This window comes from Schistocerca americana, chromosome 4 (assembly GCF_021461395.2).
Source record: "Schistocerca americana isolate TAMUIC-IGC-003095 chromosome 4, iqSchAmer2.1, whole genome shotgun sequence".
NCBI classification, from domain to species: Eukaryota; Metazoa; Arthropoda; class Insecta; order Orthoptera; family Acrididae; genus Schistocerca; species Schistocerca americana.
In genome coordinates this window covers 532,123,741-532,142,371 of record NC_060122.1, presented here as the reverse complement: position 1 = coordinate 532,142,371, position 18,631 = coordinate 532,123,741, and the positions used below count along the sequence as shown (strand labels likewise).

The 18,631-nt window shown below is 40.3% G+C and overlaps 1 protein-coding gene across 2 annotated transcripts in view; it reads right to left on the bottom strand.

Moving 5' to 3' along the window:
* Positions 1-1,479: 1,479 nt before the first annotated feature.
* LOC124612716 (balbiani ring protein 3-like) overlaps positions 1,480-18,631 on the bottom strand; it is a 249,852-nt gene continuing 232,700 nt past the window's right edge. For both annotated transcript variants that reach the window (XM_047141072.1, XM_047141073.1), the window contains 6 exons: positions 13,162-13,329; positions 8,527-8,778; positions 6,819-7,005; positions 5,406-5,527; positions 5,057-5,283; positions 1,480-2,161 (listed from right to left, as the gene is read on the bottom strand). In XM_047141072.1, the coding sequence (XP_046997028.1) occupies positions 1,637-2,161; positions 5,057-5,283; positions 5,406-5,527; positions 6,819-7,005; positions 8,527-8,778; positions 13,162-13,329 (1,481 nt within the window). In that variant the 3' untranslated portion in view covers positions 1,480-1,636. The remainder of the gene's footprint in view (positions 2,162-5,056; positions 5,284-5,405; positions 5,528-6,818; positions 7,006-8,526; positions 8,779-13,161; positions 13,330-18,631) is intronic.

Sequence of the window (18,631 nt, the reverse complement as noted above, 5' to 3'; positions counted from 1 at the left end):
CTGAGAGAGAGAGAGAGAGAGAGAGAGAGAGAGAGAGAGAGAGAGAGAAAGAAATATCTCCTCACTTGGCTATGGAGTATGAGAGTACTTTCAAAGCTATCACACTACAAACTGCTTTTTCTCCTTTTCAATATAAGTGCCCTGCATTATAAGTAAGATATGTAAATCTATGCAAAATGTACTGTGCTCAGTGATAAGTATCCATTGTCTCATTGAGCACATTTATCTTCTGTTTATGGACAAATGTTTAAACATGGCTTTTTTCTGTGTGCGTAGTAATGTCTTACATTTTTTTATTATAATCCATGCATGAAACAGAAATTTAAGGCAGCAAGTGTCTTCCAAACATGCAGTTTCTTCAAGTGCCATTTCAAAACCTGTGTCCTTCACAAATATTTAAGCTGCACTCAGCAGAATAAACATATAGTCTATCACACATCTGAGATGCTTTGTCTTTGGTAATTAATTGCATTATGTTATATACAAGTAGCCACCCAAAATGACTGGTGTAGCTAATGGTTGCACATTACTTGCATTGTTGGTGTGGAAGCTCTCAGTCAGTCCAATTGTGACATGTGTTTGAAAATATTTCTGTTGTGCAATCAGTCAGCTTCAAAGTACTTTACTCAGCATAAAAATGAAAATTTGAGAAACATTAATAAAATTAAACAAATAGTGAAGATCCTTACTGTCTGTCTCAGATTTTTCCATCATAACAGCTGCATTCCATTAAATGCAATACATACATATGTAGCATTTCAGTGTTTGTTAACAATGTCCTTTCCTTTTGAAATTACAGTAAATCAAAGGACAAATAATGTACAGTGTTCTTGTTACATTACAGATTTAGTAAAATTTGAAAGACATTGTTTTACTTAGGGGAAAGAGCTAATACAAAATTTAACTGATTGTTAGTATTATCATCAAAAATTAATGAATATTTCTTTGAAAATTACACAAAGATGAAACTTAAGCAGTCACTCCCTACCAAGAGGATTGAATACTACTTAATATTTTTTTATATACCAGATACCTGCAACTCACATGTCCTTCCAATGCTACATGACTCGAAACTATTTACTAAATCACTCGGTAATGCAAATTGTTGAAAGAGACAATTAATATTTGACAGTCCAGTGTATCAAAGATGTAGTTTAGGCTTTGCAAAGATAACATGCTTTTTTTCTCTTTTTGTGCATAGTTTTCTCAAATTCATTCAGAGTAGGAAGCAAACAAGCAAAATAACAACTTCATTCTTTGGAATACAAGCAGTGGCCAACGTGGCACATCACAGTAGTAATACACTTCAAACTGATGACACCTAATATGAAAAGAGTTAAATGTATATTTAGATGGTTTGCAGATATATCATGCTGCTAAAATGAATAAAAAATGTAGTATGAAAAGGAATGTGAACAGTCCATGATGATGATGATAATGATGATGATGAGCTACAAGTTAAAATAATGAAATAACTCATTGGTGAATATACATATAATACACAAATGAAATAAACATTTCATACTGTGAACCAGCTCTTTTTCACATAGTCATCATTTCCTCAATTGTACCAGTTGAGTGTCACATTTATTCAGTCTAAAGAGAGGGACCACAACTCTGCTGCACCATCAAAATGTTACACAACATCATTATCTGGCCTGCTGTCTTCCAGTTTTGCTTCACTTGAGGCAACGGTATCTGCCACCCCATCCTTCCTGTCTTTGGTCTGACACGGAATCTCTTTTGATTTGTGATGAGAGGATTCATCACTCATGGTTTTAGTTGGTGGCAAGGACACCACATATATTGGTGGAGCTTGAGCTAAAAATCTTTGATCCAGTCCTGCACACTTTTCATTAAGAGATTCTGAAAGCTCAGAGGATGCAATCTTCTTCTTGTATAAAATGATGACAATAACCAATATACAGATAATAAAGGCAGACCCAACACAGAGTACAATGATTGCTGTTTGATATGGAGTTATCATCGACACTGTTGACTGGGATACTATTTCTCGGTGTTCTAATGCTATTATACGGTCTGAATATTCTATGTCATTTGAGTCATAATCCGCCAATCGATGAGTGAAGCGTGAGATTGTAATATCGGCTTTTGCTGCACGACCTTCACCAATATTGAGGATCAGTTTTTCATTTTTGACCTGAAAAACAAAAGGATGTACGTATGTTAATGCAGTATGCCACTGTCTCATGAAGAACAAATTAAATTATAGCTATTCAAGTATTTCTTACAAAAAAATAAAAAAGACTTGGCATGGGTCTATCCTATGGTGGTGGTACACCCTTGCCTTTCTGTGACCTTGGATTTACCCGAAGAATTATAAAATACAGGGTGATTCAAAAAGAATACCACAACTTTAAAAATGTGTATTTAATGAAAGAAACATAATATAACCTTCTGTTATACATCATTACAAAGAGTATTTAAAAAGGCTTTTTTTCACTCAAAAACAAGTTCAGAGATGTTCAATATGGCCCCCTCCAGACACACGAGCAATATCAACCCGATACTCCAACTCGTTCCACACTCTCTGTAGCATATCAGGCGTAACAGTTTGGATAGCTGCTGTTATTTCTCGTTTCAAATCATCAATGGTGGCTGGGAGAGGTGGCCGAAACACCATATCCTTAACATACCCCCATAAGAAAAAATCGCAGGGGGTAAGATCAGGGCTTCTTGGAGGCCAGTGATGACGTGCTCTGTCACGGGCTGCCTGGCGGCCGATCCATCGCCTCGGGTAGTTGACGTTCAGGTAGTTACGGACAGATAAGTGCCAATGTGGTGGCGCTCCATCCTGCTGAAATATGAATTGTTGTGCTTCTTGTTCGAGCTGAGGGAACAGCCAATTCTCTAACATCTCCAGATACCGAGTCCAGTTACACCTTCGAAGAAAAAGGGACCAAAAACTTTATTGGCTGAAATGGCGAACAAATGTACAACTAAATGACACTTTATAGCTCCCTTAATTCGCCGACAGATAGTGCTTAGCTCTGCCTTTGGCGTTGCAGAGTTTTAAATTCCTAAAGTTGTGGTATTCTTTTTGAATCACCCTGTATAAAAGTTTAATATTATAATATTACTCCAACCACAGACAAACTTTAGGTATATCAAAAATGTAGGATAGATTGCTACTTACCATAAAGAAGATACGTAAAACTGCAGACAGGCATAATTAAAAGACACTTACAAAAAGCTTTTTGGCCACAGCCTTCACCAGCAAATGAGAGGCAGAGAAACACACACCATTCATACCCACAAGCAAGCACACCTCATGCACAACTCTGGCAGCTCAGGCCAGAATGCAACTATCATGTGGGATGGCTGCAACAATCTGGAGGGGGAGGGGAAGAGGAAGGGATAGCAGTGTATGGGTGGGGGTGACAGAGGAACGCTTACTGGTGGTGTGTGCAGGGACTAGAATGTCTACAGGTGCAGCATCAGGAGGTTGTGGGGCAGGGAGGTGGGGAAAACGGAATGAAAAGGAGAGAAGTGGGGAGATGGGTGGGAGCATTGCAAGAGGATGGCAAACATGGAGGCTGGGAGACAAGAATGGGGAAGAGATGATAAGACAGATGGGTGGAAACTGTTGGATGGAGGGTGTGGGGACATTATGTTACCATAGATTGAGGTCGGGATAACTACAGGAGTGGAGAATGTGTTGTAAGGATAACTCACATCTGTGCAGTTTGGAAAAGCTGGCGGTGGAAGGGAGGATCCAGATGGCTTGAATAGTGAAGCAGCCATTGATATCAAACATGTTATGCTCAGCTGCATGTTGTGCCACAGGGTGGTCTACTCTGATCTTGGCCACAGTTTGGTGGTGGCTGTTGAACCTGGTGGACAGCTGGTTGGAAGTGAAACCAATATAAAAAGCTATGCAATGGTTGTAGCAGGGCTGGTAAATGACATGGCTGCTTCATAGATGGCCCGGCCCTGTCACAGGTTTATCCTACCCCATCAGGGGCCAGGCCTGTGAAAGCAGTCACGTCGTTTACCAGTTCTGATACAGCCACTGCACAGCTTTTTATACTGGTGTGACTAACAGCCTGCTGTCCGTCAGATGAACAGCCACCACCAAACTGTGGCCAAGAGCATAGCAGACCACCCTGTGGCACAACATGCTTGATGGCAATGGCTGCTTCACCACCTGAGTCATCTGGATCCTCCCTCCACCACCAAGTTTTTTGAACTGTGCAGATGGGAGTTATCCTTACAACACTTTCTCTGCTCCCGTAATTAGCCCAGCCCCAACCTATGATAACATACTGTCCCCACACCTTCCACCCAACTGTTTCCACCCCATCTGTCCTACCATCTCCTCCCCATTCTCGCCTCACAATCTCTTTGCTTGCTGTCCTCTGCCAACGCACCCACCCATCTTTCCTGCTCCTCTCTTTTTTGCTCCTTTTTTTAACCCACCTTCCTGCCCACAGCCTCTTGTCACTGTGCCTGCTGACATTCTAATACCTGTACACTCTGCCAGACAGTGTTCCTTTGTCTCCTCACCCATACACTACTATCCCTTCCCTTTCCCCACCCCATCCAGACTGCTGCTGCCATCCCACATGATAGTTGCATTCTGGCCTGAGCTTCCAAAGTTGGCAGCCATGTCTGTGCAAGGTGTGGTTGATTGTGTGTATGTAAGGTGTGTGTTTCTCTTTTGTTGATGAAGGCTGCAGCCAAAAAACTTGTGTAAGTGTCTTTTAATTAAGCCTGTCTTCAACTTAAAGTTTCTTCTTTACAATAAGTTGCAATCTATCTTTTCCTACATTGTTCATATTAATAAATCATTGTAAGACGTGAAATAACCAATAAGTCACACCAAAAAAACCAATGACAGAGATTTAATCCTGAACCTTTGGATTCATAGACATTCAACAACCAAGCCATTGAGTCACATTGTAGAAAGTTATGAATCTACTAATCATAAGTAAGTATGCATTTGTATAAATAAACATGTAAACACAAACTGACAAGAAAACATGAAAATGAGAGCCACCTCCAAAAGTAATTCTTGCAACTTAAGTCAACATACCATTTGCTCCAAGAAGAAAGACACGTCAACCTTACTGCTGCCAATCACAGAAAAGTTTATAAATATAGTATCTGGCTGGGCCTCAATTCTTAGTTCATTGTCCTTCAATTTTGCACCAATATCAAACAACAATTTTGCTATCTTTGTTTCCAGTTTGCTTTCAAGCGATCTGCTGAAATGTCCATGAAAGCCCAAAGTGATGTCAACAGCTTGCACTGGCGTAGGCACTGGAAATAATGGTGATATCAGTACCATTTAACACAAAACTATGCTTGAAGTCACTTAACTATGTATAAATTTTGTGCATTTGAATTAAGTGTACAAAAATAGACATTGTAAGAACACTCACGACATATTTTTGAGCCTCTCTGAAATGTAGTGGTATTAGGAAGTTGATTCCCAGCTTCATCAACACACCAGCATTCAGGAAATTTCTCTGAATTCCGTGGGTAACATTGTGTCGGAGAAAATCTGAGAATAAATATTCACAGATGAAAAAAGTGCTGGAATACTTAAACTTTGACAATGCTCAATACTTTTATGAGTTTGTGAACTTAAATGTTTCTTTAAGTCTAGGAGTCAGTAATTACCTTGTTTTCAAACTCTAATACTTTGAATGCTAATGGGTATTATTTACACATTTGTCACTAATGAAAAAATAATCTTGTGCTTTAGGATTATATCATAATTGATCAGCTGGAACTAAACGTAACATAGGAAAATAAGGAATTAAGTCCCTAAAAAGATAAAAGAGCACATTTTTGTGGGGAAAAGAAAAATTACTCAAAAGTCACTGTTTGGGATTAACAGGGTGTTTTTGGTCTCATCATCACAAATAATCTTCAATTCATGCATTGTTGGAGTTTTGTCATAGCCAGAGCTATCTCTCTGCTGCTAACTTCTCATGCATAGCTATTCTACACGAAAGAGATCACTCAAAAAATCCCCATGAAAGACACCGTACCTGTAAGAATAACTCATTCTTTTCACTAACAACAAAGAACATTTGTCAAAAATTCCTGGCTCATCTTGCAACACAGAAAGAATCGGTAAAGTAGAAAGAGTTAGGGATAGAGGGATATTGCTATAATGCCAGTGTGAAGTGATCAGTGAGAGGCAACAAAAAGTAATGATATGCATTAGAGTCCCAGAAAGTACAAAGTTTTAATTTGACCTGTTTTTGTGAAGGAGGACAGAGTGATACAATTCACCTGCTGCATGGATGTAGGACACTGAAAATTACAACTATTATAATATAAAGGTAGTATTCCATGTTTAGCTATGGTGAATATTACAGTGTTTACTGTGGCAGCAGTGTTAAGAACCCAGTGGGTATGTTGAATTTCATCTAAAAGACCATAAAATCAATTCTGGTATATTTCTTTACCTGTTCTGCCTGAGAAGAGACGAAGAAAAAGAAATAAATTAAAAATCATGAAAATTTTATCCTCTTCATTGGATAGTATTTACTGCTGGGTGTTTGACTTGTGTTTGGAGTATTCTTTCCCTTACATTTTCTAACCACCACAGGTTTCTTGTTATAGTAATATCATATAAAATTATTACAATACATTTGCTCCTGCTCTTCTGTGAAATCTCCGCATTCTATTGTTTCTTTTTCTTTCGTAATTATATTTGTGGAGCAACTTTTTTCATGTACTATCACTTACAAATGAAACATTTAAAGAAATTTGTATAATGAATATGTATGGTAACTCAGAATTGTGAGCCAGTGACTAAGTAAGTTAAACTAATTTTTTACCTGCCCTCAGCATCGCATTCGACCGAGTATGCAGAGTTGGCACCTGACAATTTTTCTTTCTGTGCTTGGCACCTTGTTTTAAAACCATCTTCAAACATAATACTGTCCTCTTCATTCACAATCACATCTGGGATATATTCTTCTTGAGCAATTAACTGAGACACTTCCCTTAAGAGTTCTTCTGCCACTGTGAAAGAGAAGGTAAAAATTATACCTTATGTTTAACACATTGCAAAACTATGGAAAGTTTTAATAACTGATGACCAGCTCTACCATATGAAAGTAGAATAAATATAGTAACAGACAAAGTCTGACTAGTTGTTTGACAAGGGAATATTTTGCTAAGTCTTGTGCAGAATATATATATTCTAATCAATTTTCAATCAAATGACATACTGGCACCGTTACTGCCACAATTTCTATCTCTAAAATGCACTATTTTTTCTATCCATTTTTCTAGGTCCAAGGTACTTTTTCTAGTTATCTACCTTTCATCAGGACTATTTAATGTCCAAGGCAATCCAGGAAATAACACATGATTAGGCACAACAATTATGTTAATATTCCTCACATTACAGTCCATAGTGACCTCTTTCAAAAATATTAATTTTGCGTAAATATGTTAGCTGGCAATATTGAGGATCTAAAGTACACTGTCATCAAGCCCACATTTAAGTGAATATCAAAGAAACAGTGAGACAGTATTTTGTGAATGTCCATACATACAATGCGACTTACAGCACAGATAAATCTGACTTGCCAGAAAATCAACAGATGTCAGAAACTTCAATAAATACTAGACTCACAATTGACAATGATTTGCCTTAGGCCCTTATGGTTCTCGGCACCTCAATTATACAGTGAACGCCTAAGGCTTATGGCTTGCCGTATACGGCTGCAGTGAATGAGATTACATTCAATGTGGTAAGTACTAGAGGGTTTTCATTCGAAGAGGGCTATTACGTACAAGGATATTTACTAACATATTGACTGCTGCAGCATACATTTATATTTCTTATTTTTTACAGCGGTTAGCCAAAGCAGGTAAATCTCTTGTTCTGATCATGGTTGTAATGAGTCCTCTAGCTGTGATGTAGAATACAAGCAACTGTTAATAAGTAACTAAGAAGCTAGTTTTAATAAAAATATGCTATAATTTTTAATCAATGGACTATCATTGCTGGTGTTGTCAAATGATCATTCACTGTACCTCCATTCATTCCAAGAAAAACGTAGGTTAAAGGCATATGGTTGGTACTGGAAGAGTGTGAAATAATTGGATCTATCAATATTATGAAAAGGATAGTTGCTACTCATCATATAGTGAAGATATTGTGTTGCAGATAGGCACAATAAAAAGACTGTCGGAAAGTGAGCTTTCAGCCAACAAGGCCTTTATTGAAAACAGACAACATATGCACAAACACCCATGCAAACACAACTCACACAGTTGTGTGGGTTGCATTTGCATGAAAGTGTGTGTGCATCTTGTCTATTTTTGACGAAGGACTTGTTGGCCAAAAGCTCACTTTCTAACAGTTGTTTGTGTAGTGACTATCTGCGTCTCAGCATCCTCAGCTATATGGTGAGTAGCAACTATCCTTTTCATAATACTGTTACAGTCTATCCTGGATTTTCCATTGTTTGATAATTGCATCATCTTATTCTACATTAATATGTAAGAGATATTTTCAGTTCCAATACTAACAGGTATCTTCCTCCACATCCATTCGTCTACGAGCTTGCCGGGAACTACAATTTGGTGAATCACCACGTATAAGTGATCCTTTAACATGTTCGCCAATTTTATTGACACACCAACAAACACCAACATGCTTCAAGCACTGAACTGGCTCCCAGTTTCCTGTATCAGGATTACAATTTGGAATGAAAGTAGGTTTCTTATACATTTCTGCCATCTTTTGGTTTTTCTCCCGCAGACGTTCACACTGACTCAGAACTGTAAATAAAATAAATTTAACAATTAAGAAATAAATATTTTTACAAAGGAGCCACAGTAGATAACAACAAATATAGTCAGGATATTATAAAAACAACAATTTCTGTTTTTAGACACATTGATTTTGCATTCAGGGTGGAAAAGCACATGATTAAAATACTTAATATACTGACTTTGTGCTATGTTATTATGTTATACTTAAATACTGTTATACTTATGACAGCAAGTCGCAACATACAGACTGAACAGAATGAGCAAAGTGGTAAAACAGTACGCCATTGAGCAACAGTCACAATCACGAAAATGTGAAGAGATAGTCAACTGAGCTTCAATACCATGTTTCCAGAGACGCAGAAATACAAATAATATGCTAATTATACACACAATATGTTAAACATACAAATGTTGTTCCTACCCTGGGATTTGCATTACCATAATTACTCAATTTCAAAGTGTATCCACAGAACAAGTGGTCTTTAATCGAAAAAGGTGGCACAACATCCTCTTTACTGGCAAAAGATTCTGGACTAGTCCCCCATTAGGATCTCTGGGAGTTGACCGCCAATGGGGATATGACCTAGAGAAAAAGAGTGAATAACCAATGAAAGGATTATGTCTTACAAGTCGGGGCGTGGAATGTCAGAAGTTTGAATGTGGCAGGGAAGCTAGAAAATCTGAACAGGGAAATGCTAAGGCTCAATCTAGATATCATGGGGCTCAGTGATGTGAAATGGAAACAAATCAAGGATTTCTGGTCAGACGAGTGTAGATTAATATCAACAGCAGCAGAAAACAATATAACTTGAGAATTCTTTATGAATAAGAAGTTACAACAGAGAGTAAATTACTGTAAACAGTTTAGTCTATATACACTGAAGAGTCAAAGAAACTGGTATACCTGCCTAATATCATGCAAGCACACTGAAGTGCCGCAATACAACACGGCATGGACTTGACTAATGTCTGGAGTAGTGCTGGAGGGAGTTGACACCATGAATTCTGCAGAGCTGTCCATAAATCTGTAAGAGTACAAGGGGGTGGAGAGCTCTTCTGAAAAGCACATTGCAAGGCATCCCAGACTTGCTCAGTAAAGTACTTGTCTGGGGAGTTTGATTGCCAGTGGAAGTGTTTAAACTCAGAGAGTGTTCCTGAAGCCACTCTGTAGCAATTCTGGACGTGTGAGGTGTCACACTGTCCTGCTGGAACTGCCCACATCCATCGGAATGCACAATGGACATCAATAGATGCAGATGATCAGACAGGATGCTTATGTGTATGTCACCTATCAGAGTCGTATCTAGACATATCAAGGATCCCATATCACTCCAACTGCACATGCTCCACACCATTACAGAGCATCCACTAGCTTGAACAGCCCCTGCTGACAATACAGGATCCATCGATTCATGAGGTTGTCTCCATATCCGTACACATCCACGTCCATCCACTAGATATAATTTGAAACAAGCCTCGTCCATCCAGGCAACATGTTTCCAGTCATCAACAGTCCAATGTCTGTGTTAAGGGGACCAGGTGGGGTGTAAAGCTTTGTATCATGCAGTTGTGAAGGGTACATGAGTGGACCTTTGGCTCCAAAAACCCATATCGATGAGGTTTCATTGAATAGTTCGCATGCTGACACTTGTTGATGGCCCAACATTGAAATCTGAAGCAATTTTCAGAAGGATTGCACTTCTGCCATGTTGAATGATTATCTTTAGTCATCATTGGTCCCATTCTTGCATGATCTTTTTACAGCCACAGTGATGTTGAAGATTTGATGTTTTACCAGATTCCTGATACTCATGGTACACTTGCGAAATGAACATATGGGAAAATGCCCAGTTCATCGCTACCTCAAAGATGCTGTGTCCCATCACTCATGCGCTGACTATAACACCACGTTCAAACTCATTTGAATCTTGATAACCTGCCACTGTAGCAGCAGTAACTGATCTAACAACTGCGCCTTTCTATAGAGGTGGAGCCCCTCCTCGCCCACACCAGCACAGTGACCAACACAAAAGGTCTACTGCCATCCCTGCATAAGGGTTAGTTTTCACTAAAGTGAGGTCTTACAGGATGTGGGTACTGCAATGTTTCCATACATCTGGTTAAGGTTAACCATTAATACGTGCTTATCTGGAGATAGATTGTGTCAAAAGTTGAATGAAGGGTAGTAGTTTGAAGGGCAGAGGGAAAAAAACTGCCAAGGCAAGTGCCAAGTGCAATAGTTAGGTCGGATGGTAAGACCAGTAGTGGAATCTTTCTGATTGCGACAGGTCATGCAAGGATGGGTTAAGTTAGACGTGGGTATCAAGCAAGTGGATACCACGTCAAGCCATATGTTCGTCATAAGAGATCAGTCCGTTACGGTGCTGCAGCAAGGTGTGCTGCAGTTTAGGCCATGAGAGCCCCCTGTCGCACCCCCGAGTGTCCTGATTGCTGTGGTAGCCCACTTGCCGGAGCAGAGCTGCTTGGGACCGATAGGCTTCAGCACTGTTGCAGCAGCACCTGTGTTCTTCTTCGGTGTGTCCATCGCACTATGTTTTCCACCTGCTGCTCCACAAGGCGAGTGGCGGCAGGTGTCTTCTCTTCACTTGTGGCATTCGAACAGATGTCGTGTGCCAGCTGTGAGTGCAATTGCCACAGTTGGCTGCATACCTCCTCCTCCTTTGCAGACAGCATGGTGTGCATCTCCTGCACTTGCAGCACTTGCTGTGCTATCGTCAACGGCCGGTCCCCCACGCCAGTCTCACTGGTGTGGTATTCCGGCCACCAGTAAGCAGTGGGAGATGACTTCTTGTCTTTCGGTTGCGTCTTCATTTGGCGGTGCTTACGGCGCCATTGTCGTTCCTTCTCAGTTTGTGCCTAGTCTCCAGTGCAGCCATCGCTGGCAAAGGCTGGGCAGCCACGCCAGTTTGCCACATGTGGCCCATCGAAGTGAGCACAAGCTGGTGCCTGCTCTCATTGTCTGTCACAGATGCGGGTGTTGTGCATGCCAGCGCACTTGACACACTGCGGCGAGTTCCAGCAGTAAAGGGAATAACATTCTTAACGATGCAAATATCTCTCTTAAAGCACACTCACCATTTCTTTGGGATAAACTCCCATGTGTTTACACAGTTGTGAAGTACCCATCTAAATGGTAGCTGAAGATTGTAAAAGTGAAAAGACAGTAGCATTTCCAGATAAATATTTTTTCTTCCCTGTTGTTCACTTGCAGATTTCTTACACAAACAAAGTTAAGAAAACTTCCTTCTGTAACACAGTATGAGCAGACCTTTGTCTCTTCTCATTCTCATAACAGGGGAGCCCCTCTCATCCTGGGGTCTCAAGTGACCTACCTTCCCTTTCTGATTTACCCAAACCATACTCCTCTGCTGCATCTACATCTACACTTCGCAAATTCCTGTAAAATTCATGGCAGAAAGTATGTCCACTGTACCAGTTATTAGGGTTTTTTCCCCATTCCATTCAAGTATAGAGTGCAGGAAGAATGTTTAAATGTCTTTGTGCATGCCGTAATTAATCTAATCTTGTCCTCATGATCTCTACTGGAGCTATACGTAGGGTGTTGTCAGAAATTTCTAGAGTCATCATTTAAAACCAGTTCTTTATGTCTCTCTTTGAGAATCTGCCAATTCAGTTTCTTCACCATTTCTGTGACAGTGTCACAAAGATCAAACAAACATGTCACCATTTGTGTTGCCTTTCTCAGTATACATTCAATATCCCCCGTTAGTCCTATTGCTGTGGGCCCTACGCACTTTAGCAACATTGTAGGTTGGATCGCATGAGTGATTTGTAAGCAATCCCCTTTGTAGACTGATTTCAATTCCTCAAAATATACCACTTGCTTTACCCACAACTGAGCCTATGTGCTCATTCCATTTCTATTCTATTCTATCGCTTGAGCCTTGTCCCGCAGGGTCAGCCATCGTTAATTGGATTTGGCATGTTAATGATTAAGGGGTGGCCGGATGCCCTTCCTGCCGCCACCCCGTACCCCCCGGGATGGAATTAGTGTACCTCAACTGTCTGCGTCAAGTGTAATCCATGGAACTGACTCATTAGAAAGTAATTAGACAGTGAAGTTGTTTTATATGTGTAAGTTTCTTTGGTTATTGGCTTGTGTCTATCAGCAATACTAAGATTTTGCCTCTTGGAGGTTAAGTACTGGCCATTAATTCTATTTCATAATTTTACAAATAGTTTATCATTAATGATTGTCAACAGTAGTTTTGGCATAAAAAGTAGTTTATAATAGCCATTCCCTTTTTTTACAAAGGTATAATTCTCAACTTACTGTACAGCCTGATAAATCACCTTCATGTTTAAATTAAGAAATGCAGAATGTGATGGACCAACAAATGCAATTACCTGGGCAAACAGTATTACAAATTTCTTCTGATTCAAAACTGTTCTGATTTCCTCCACAGCCACCAAAGTTAAATATTTCACATTTATTCTTCTCGGCATTAAAGTACCATCTAGAATCATTAGCTGTATTGCAAAAACCTTCATCTTTGGGTTCAAAACACACATCTCCTGTAGGTGACAAAAAGCAAATGAGGTAAGATACTTAACTGAACTAAGTAAACAATATTTTACATTTATTCTTCTCGGCATTAAAGTACCATCTAGAATCATTAGTTGTACTGCAAAAACCATCTTTGGGTTCAAAACACACATCTCCTGTAGGTGACAAAAAGCAAATGCGGTAAGATACTTAACTGAACTAAATAGACATAATTCTTGACTGTTATAAAGCTTCTAGACTAATCAGAAAAATTAAAATGTTAACTGAAGGTTGCTGCAAAGTGAGAAGAAATTATCAGTTACAAAGTGTATCTGCAGATTACAATTAATTTACTCAATAAGTGAATCATGCACATTACAAATTTACAAGAGTTGATATGTGTTAATGCAGGAGACGACAGAGGACCACAAGACTGGACGCCAAAAGTAAATGGAATGGACCTTGTCACTAAAGAACACATACAAAGTAAAATAGTGCTGTTTTTGTCAAATTTGGCCTAAACGCCCTGTCAAAAGGTTTAAGCCCAGATAATTATGTAGAGATCCTGACTGTTGAGGTCTGGTCATGCACAATAACAACAGTACGCAAACCACCAAATGGTGAGTTCAAGTTCGTGGAACCCTATAATTTTAAATCACAATCAATAAATCTGATCACGGATGACTTCAGCTGCTGTAGCACACCTTGGGGTTACCACGAGACTGATAAGAATGGAGATCTTTAAGAATGGGCTGAAAAGATGGGGCTGATACTAATACATGATCCAAAGCTGCCATCCTCCTCCACCAATAGAAGATGGCATGGTCAGTCAAATCCAGATAACATCTTTGTTAGTGAACACGTTGACCTGCAGCAAAAGAAGGAAGTTTTGTAGCCTCTCTGCCTTGGTACTTCTTTCACCATGGAAGAACTGGAAGTAACCTCCAAATCTATGAAAAGGAACAAAGCTGCAGGCTTAGATGAGTTAAGACTAGAGCAAATTACAATGTTTGGGACCATACCAAAGCAATAGACCTTAAACTTAATGAACACCTTAACCTCAAAATTACAGATCCCAAACATCTGGTACAAGGCTACAGCTAGAGCTTTCGAAGCCTGGGCCCTTCCGACCAGTTTCTCTTCTCTACCAACTGTATAAATTCTTGGAAAGGATTATCCTCAGTCACATATACAACATGCTGATCAAAACTTTATATATGAGTAGTCAGGTTTCCACCAAGGGAAGTGATACTGTTGTCAGAACCTGACTCAATATATAAAAGAATGATACGAAAGATGACAAATCACAGCAGTGGCATCTGTCAGCGGGAGATCTGTCAGCAATGTACGACACCGTCTACCACAAGATGATGATCAGAAAGATATATTCAGTCACAAAAGACTACTGCTTAACCCATATTATCTAGTGTTTGCTGCAAAACAGGAAGTTTTTTGATGACTGTACATAAGAAGAAGACCCAATGGAGGACCCTGAATGGACTCCCTCAGGGTAGTGTATTGGCACCCTTGCTGTAGAACGACCAACCAATCAACCTACGAACAAGACCATTCATTTATGCTGATGACACAGCAACTGCAGCTGAAGGCAAAACCTTTGAAGAAGTGGAGATGAAACTGACAGCAGCCCTCGAAGATCTCGGCAAGTATAGTATAGTATTACGTTGATAACTACCTTAAGCCAAACCCGGGAAAGACGCAAGTGTGTGTGCGCCTTTCATCTGAGAAACCGGGATGCCAGGGGGAAGTTAATATTACCTGGAGAGACCAACAGATGTGCCACTATGCAATGATAGTGTGCGTACTTTCAAAATGCCCTGTGTGCGGCAGTGCTATGTCGTCTGCAGAAGGCTCCTCAGATGTGTATCACTGACAGAGCCCGCCAAGGGCACTAGTCTATTTAAGACTAGCTGAGCTACACTCACTCAGCCTCTGTTCTCTAAATGTATTGCTACAGCTCTCAGTGTACATAACTGATTCCTTCTGAATGTTACTTAAATATGTGTTCAAGTTTGTAATGCTTCCATGGAATGAACTGGTGTTCAATCTATTAGTCATGTTGTGCTTACACATAACTACAACACGATTGGCGACGCGTGTAGTCCTGTTCTCCACCCAAATTTCTACTCTGACGGTCCTCCGTTTATTCTCACAATGGCCGATGGTATTATGGAGGAAATTTTACATCAGTTGGTCGAACAGCAAGAATCATTCAGCACAATGTTGCACCACCAATCACAGGTGCTGGACAATCAAACTTGCATACTTCAATCATTGTCTTCTATTTTGTCCAGTCGGTATGTTCTCTAGTCTGCGTCACCTGCTGTTTTGCCCTCCACAGCCCCCATGGTTTATCAGCCTCCCTTTTCTACATAAGATAAGCCCACTGAGGAATGGGATGCTTACAAGAAATGTCTGCAACAACACTGTCATGCTTTTGGAATTACTGACACTATTTTATGTCATGCCTTGTACCTTTCATGGGTGTCATCCAGAATGTATCAAGTCCCATGTCAGCTCACCCATTTGCAGGATACATTTTCTTAATTTTTTACCAAATGTGTGAACTTCTTTCAAAATAATACTACAAGTGCAGCCATATTACTACATTCCAGGCTGAGTTTTACCACTGTAGAAGCAACCACATAAGTCCTAATGAGCATGGGTGGCTGAACTCCATGGGTTAAGTAGTCATAATTTTGTGTCTGAAGTGCACAAAGAGCCATATGCTGATCAGATGGTGAGCAATGCTACCATTCATTTAGCTCCAGATCCTGAGCTGCAAGAGCAGCCCTTCAGTGCGAAAATCCATTCCTCTCCAAGGTTTTAGCTATTGCACAGTCGTCCGAGGTGTTTCGAGCTGTAGTTAACCAAGGTGAGTCATGGGGTAAGGTATCAGCAATCCAACCCTCTCCTCCACACCATGCTTCAGTTAGTTTGCAGGGGGGAAGAAATGATTGTGACGATCTGCACACGATCACAGCATCAAGGTGGCCGGCCTCACTCCCAGCAGCAGCCGCACCAACAAAGTAAACAGGCCAGTAAGCAGCAATGTAAGAATTCCATGCTCCCATTCTGCCCTTATTGTTTCATTAACCATGAGTGCCCAGACTGTGCTACCTGTCATAACTGCAACAAAAAAGGTCACACTGCTTGTTTATAATGCAAAAATTCAGCACAACAATCCTGCTGCGGATATGGGCGTAAACATTGTATCAGCTATTTCTGTTGTGCCAAACAAGCTTTTCATTGATGTTATGGTTTTTTGTAAAGTTCTGCACATCCAAGTGGATGCACGAGCTGTGGTGACCTTGTTACACTTATAAACTTATATGGACTTGGACTCTCCTCCTCTTCTCCCTGGGTCACAAAAGTTAGTAAATTACAATAAACAGTTTATCCCTATTCTCAGCCAATTCTCTGCCCCTGACCTACAAGTCAGTAGTCTGGTCACTTACATTTCTTGTTGCAGATAATACATGTACAGAGAGTCTTTTGGGATGCTTTTAAGTTGTTTGGTTTTTACATTTTCAGATGAAGTTAATTTAGTGTCTGAACAAGTGCCATACGCACAGTTAGATGCATTACGTTCTGAGTTTTCCTCTTTGTTCTCTCCTGGATTGGAATATGCTAACAATTTTGATGTGCACCTTACCATGGAACCTTCTGCTCAACACCATTTTTTCTGTGCCTGTCTGGTTCCAGTGGCACTCAGGGAACAAGTCATTAAGATAAATTAGATCGCCTCACAGACACTGTGCTCAGACAAACTCTTTGCAGAGTTATCAGGTGGTAAATATTTCTCAAAAATAGACTTGTTGGATGCCTATTTGCAACTCCCTTTAGATACAGAGTCACAACATATGTTAGTTGTCAATACCTCTTTTGGACTGTACCGATACTTGCGGTTGCCTTTTGGAATCACCAGCGTTTCCACTATTTTTCAATGCTTTTTGGGAGCAACTTACACCACTGACACTGAGTTGCGCAAACTATTTGGATGACACTGTAGTTTCTGGTGCTTCCACGAGGAACATTTACAAAATCTCCATACTCTTCTTTTTCTGTCCTCCAAGCAGCCAGTTTGAAGCACAATTTAGAAAAATTGTGCAATTTTTTCAACCTTCTACTATTTATCTTCACTTTGAAGTTTCTGCAACATTCTCAGACCCCTTCATCAACTCATTTCTGCTATTGTGTCACTTCCACACCCTATGTTACTCAAGGAACTTCAGGTTTTTCTTGGCAAACTCGACTACTACCACAAATTTTTGCCTGGGGCAGCGACACTCGTGCAACCATTACATGCATTGTTGCACAAAGGGACCCAGTCGCTGAATTGTGAAACAGTGTTTGCCACCCTGAAGATCGTGCAGTCTGTGCCCTGCTTAGAGACATACCAATGAGGTGCCCACTTGGTCCCTGGGATGGACACTTCCCAGTAGGGGTTAGCGGTGGTACTGGCTCATAGATATCCCAATGGCTCCTTGCAGCCTATAGCTTATGCCTCAAAAATGATACTTTAGCCATCTTATATGCTGTGAAGAAATTCCACGTTATTCTCTTGGTAACAAATTCCACTAGATCACTGATCACAAAACCATTGGTTTCCTTATTCATTCCTTATTCGTCATTACCAGATAAAGAGGCACATCACATTCAATGTTGGGCTCTTTGCCTTTCGTGTTACAACTGTGAGATTCATTTCCATCCTACAGATCAACATGCAAATGCTGATGCTTTGTCCTGCCTGCCGACCGGTCCACATCCAGAATTTGATCAGGAAGAATTGCTCTGTTTCCACATTTATGTTGGCACACAGCAGATGGTTGATGGTTTTCCAGTAACTAGCACATGGATGGCAAAGGCTATAGCTTTGAGTCCCATTTTGTGGAAGGTCATGAAATTCGTACAACATGGTTAGCCATATTCACCACCTTCTCCTGTGTCTGGCCCCCTCTTAATTATTACATCTTTCAAATCAATTCCCTGTTGTGAATGGTGTTCTGCTTTTAGACACAGACCATGCAGCCCCTTAGATAGTGATCCCATCACTGTTTTGTTCTGAGGTTCTCCATTTATTACAGGCGCATCTTGGGGTGTATCACACACAAACGCGATGCGTGTCGACATGTGATTTGGCAAGGCTTGGATGGTGATGTTACACACAGTTTACGAATCAACAAACAGCTCCACAGGCATTGTCATCTCCTTGGGCAATGCCGTCGCATGCATGGGATGGTATACATGTGGATTTCTTTGACCCTTTTCTCAGTGCATACTGGCTGTTGATCGTTGATGCATATTCTCATT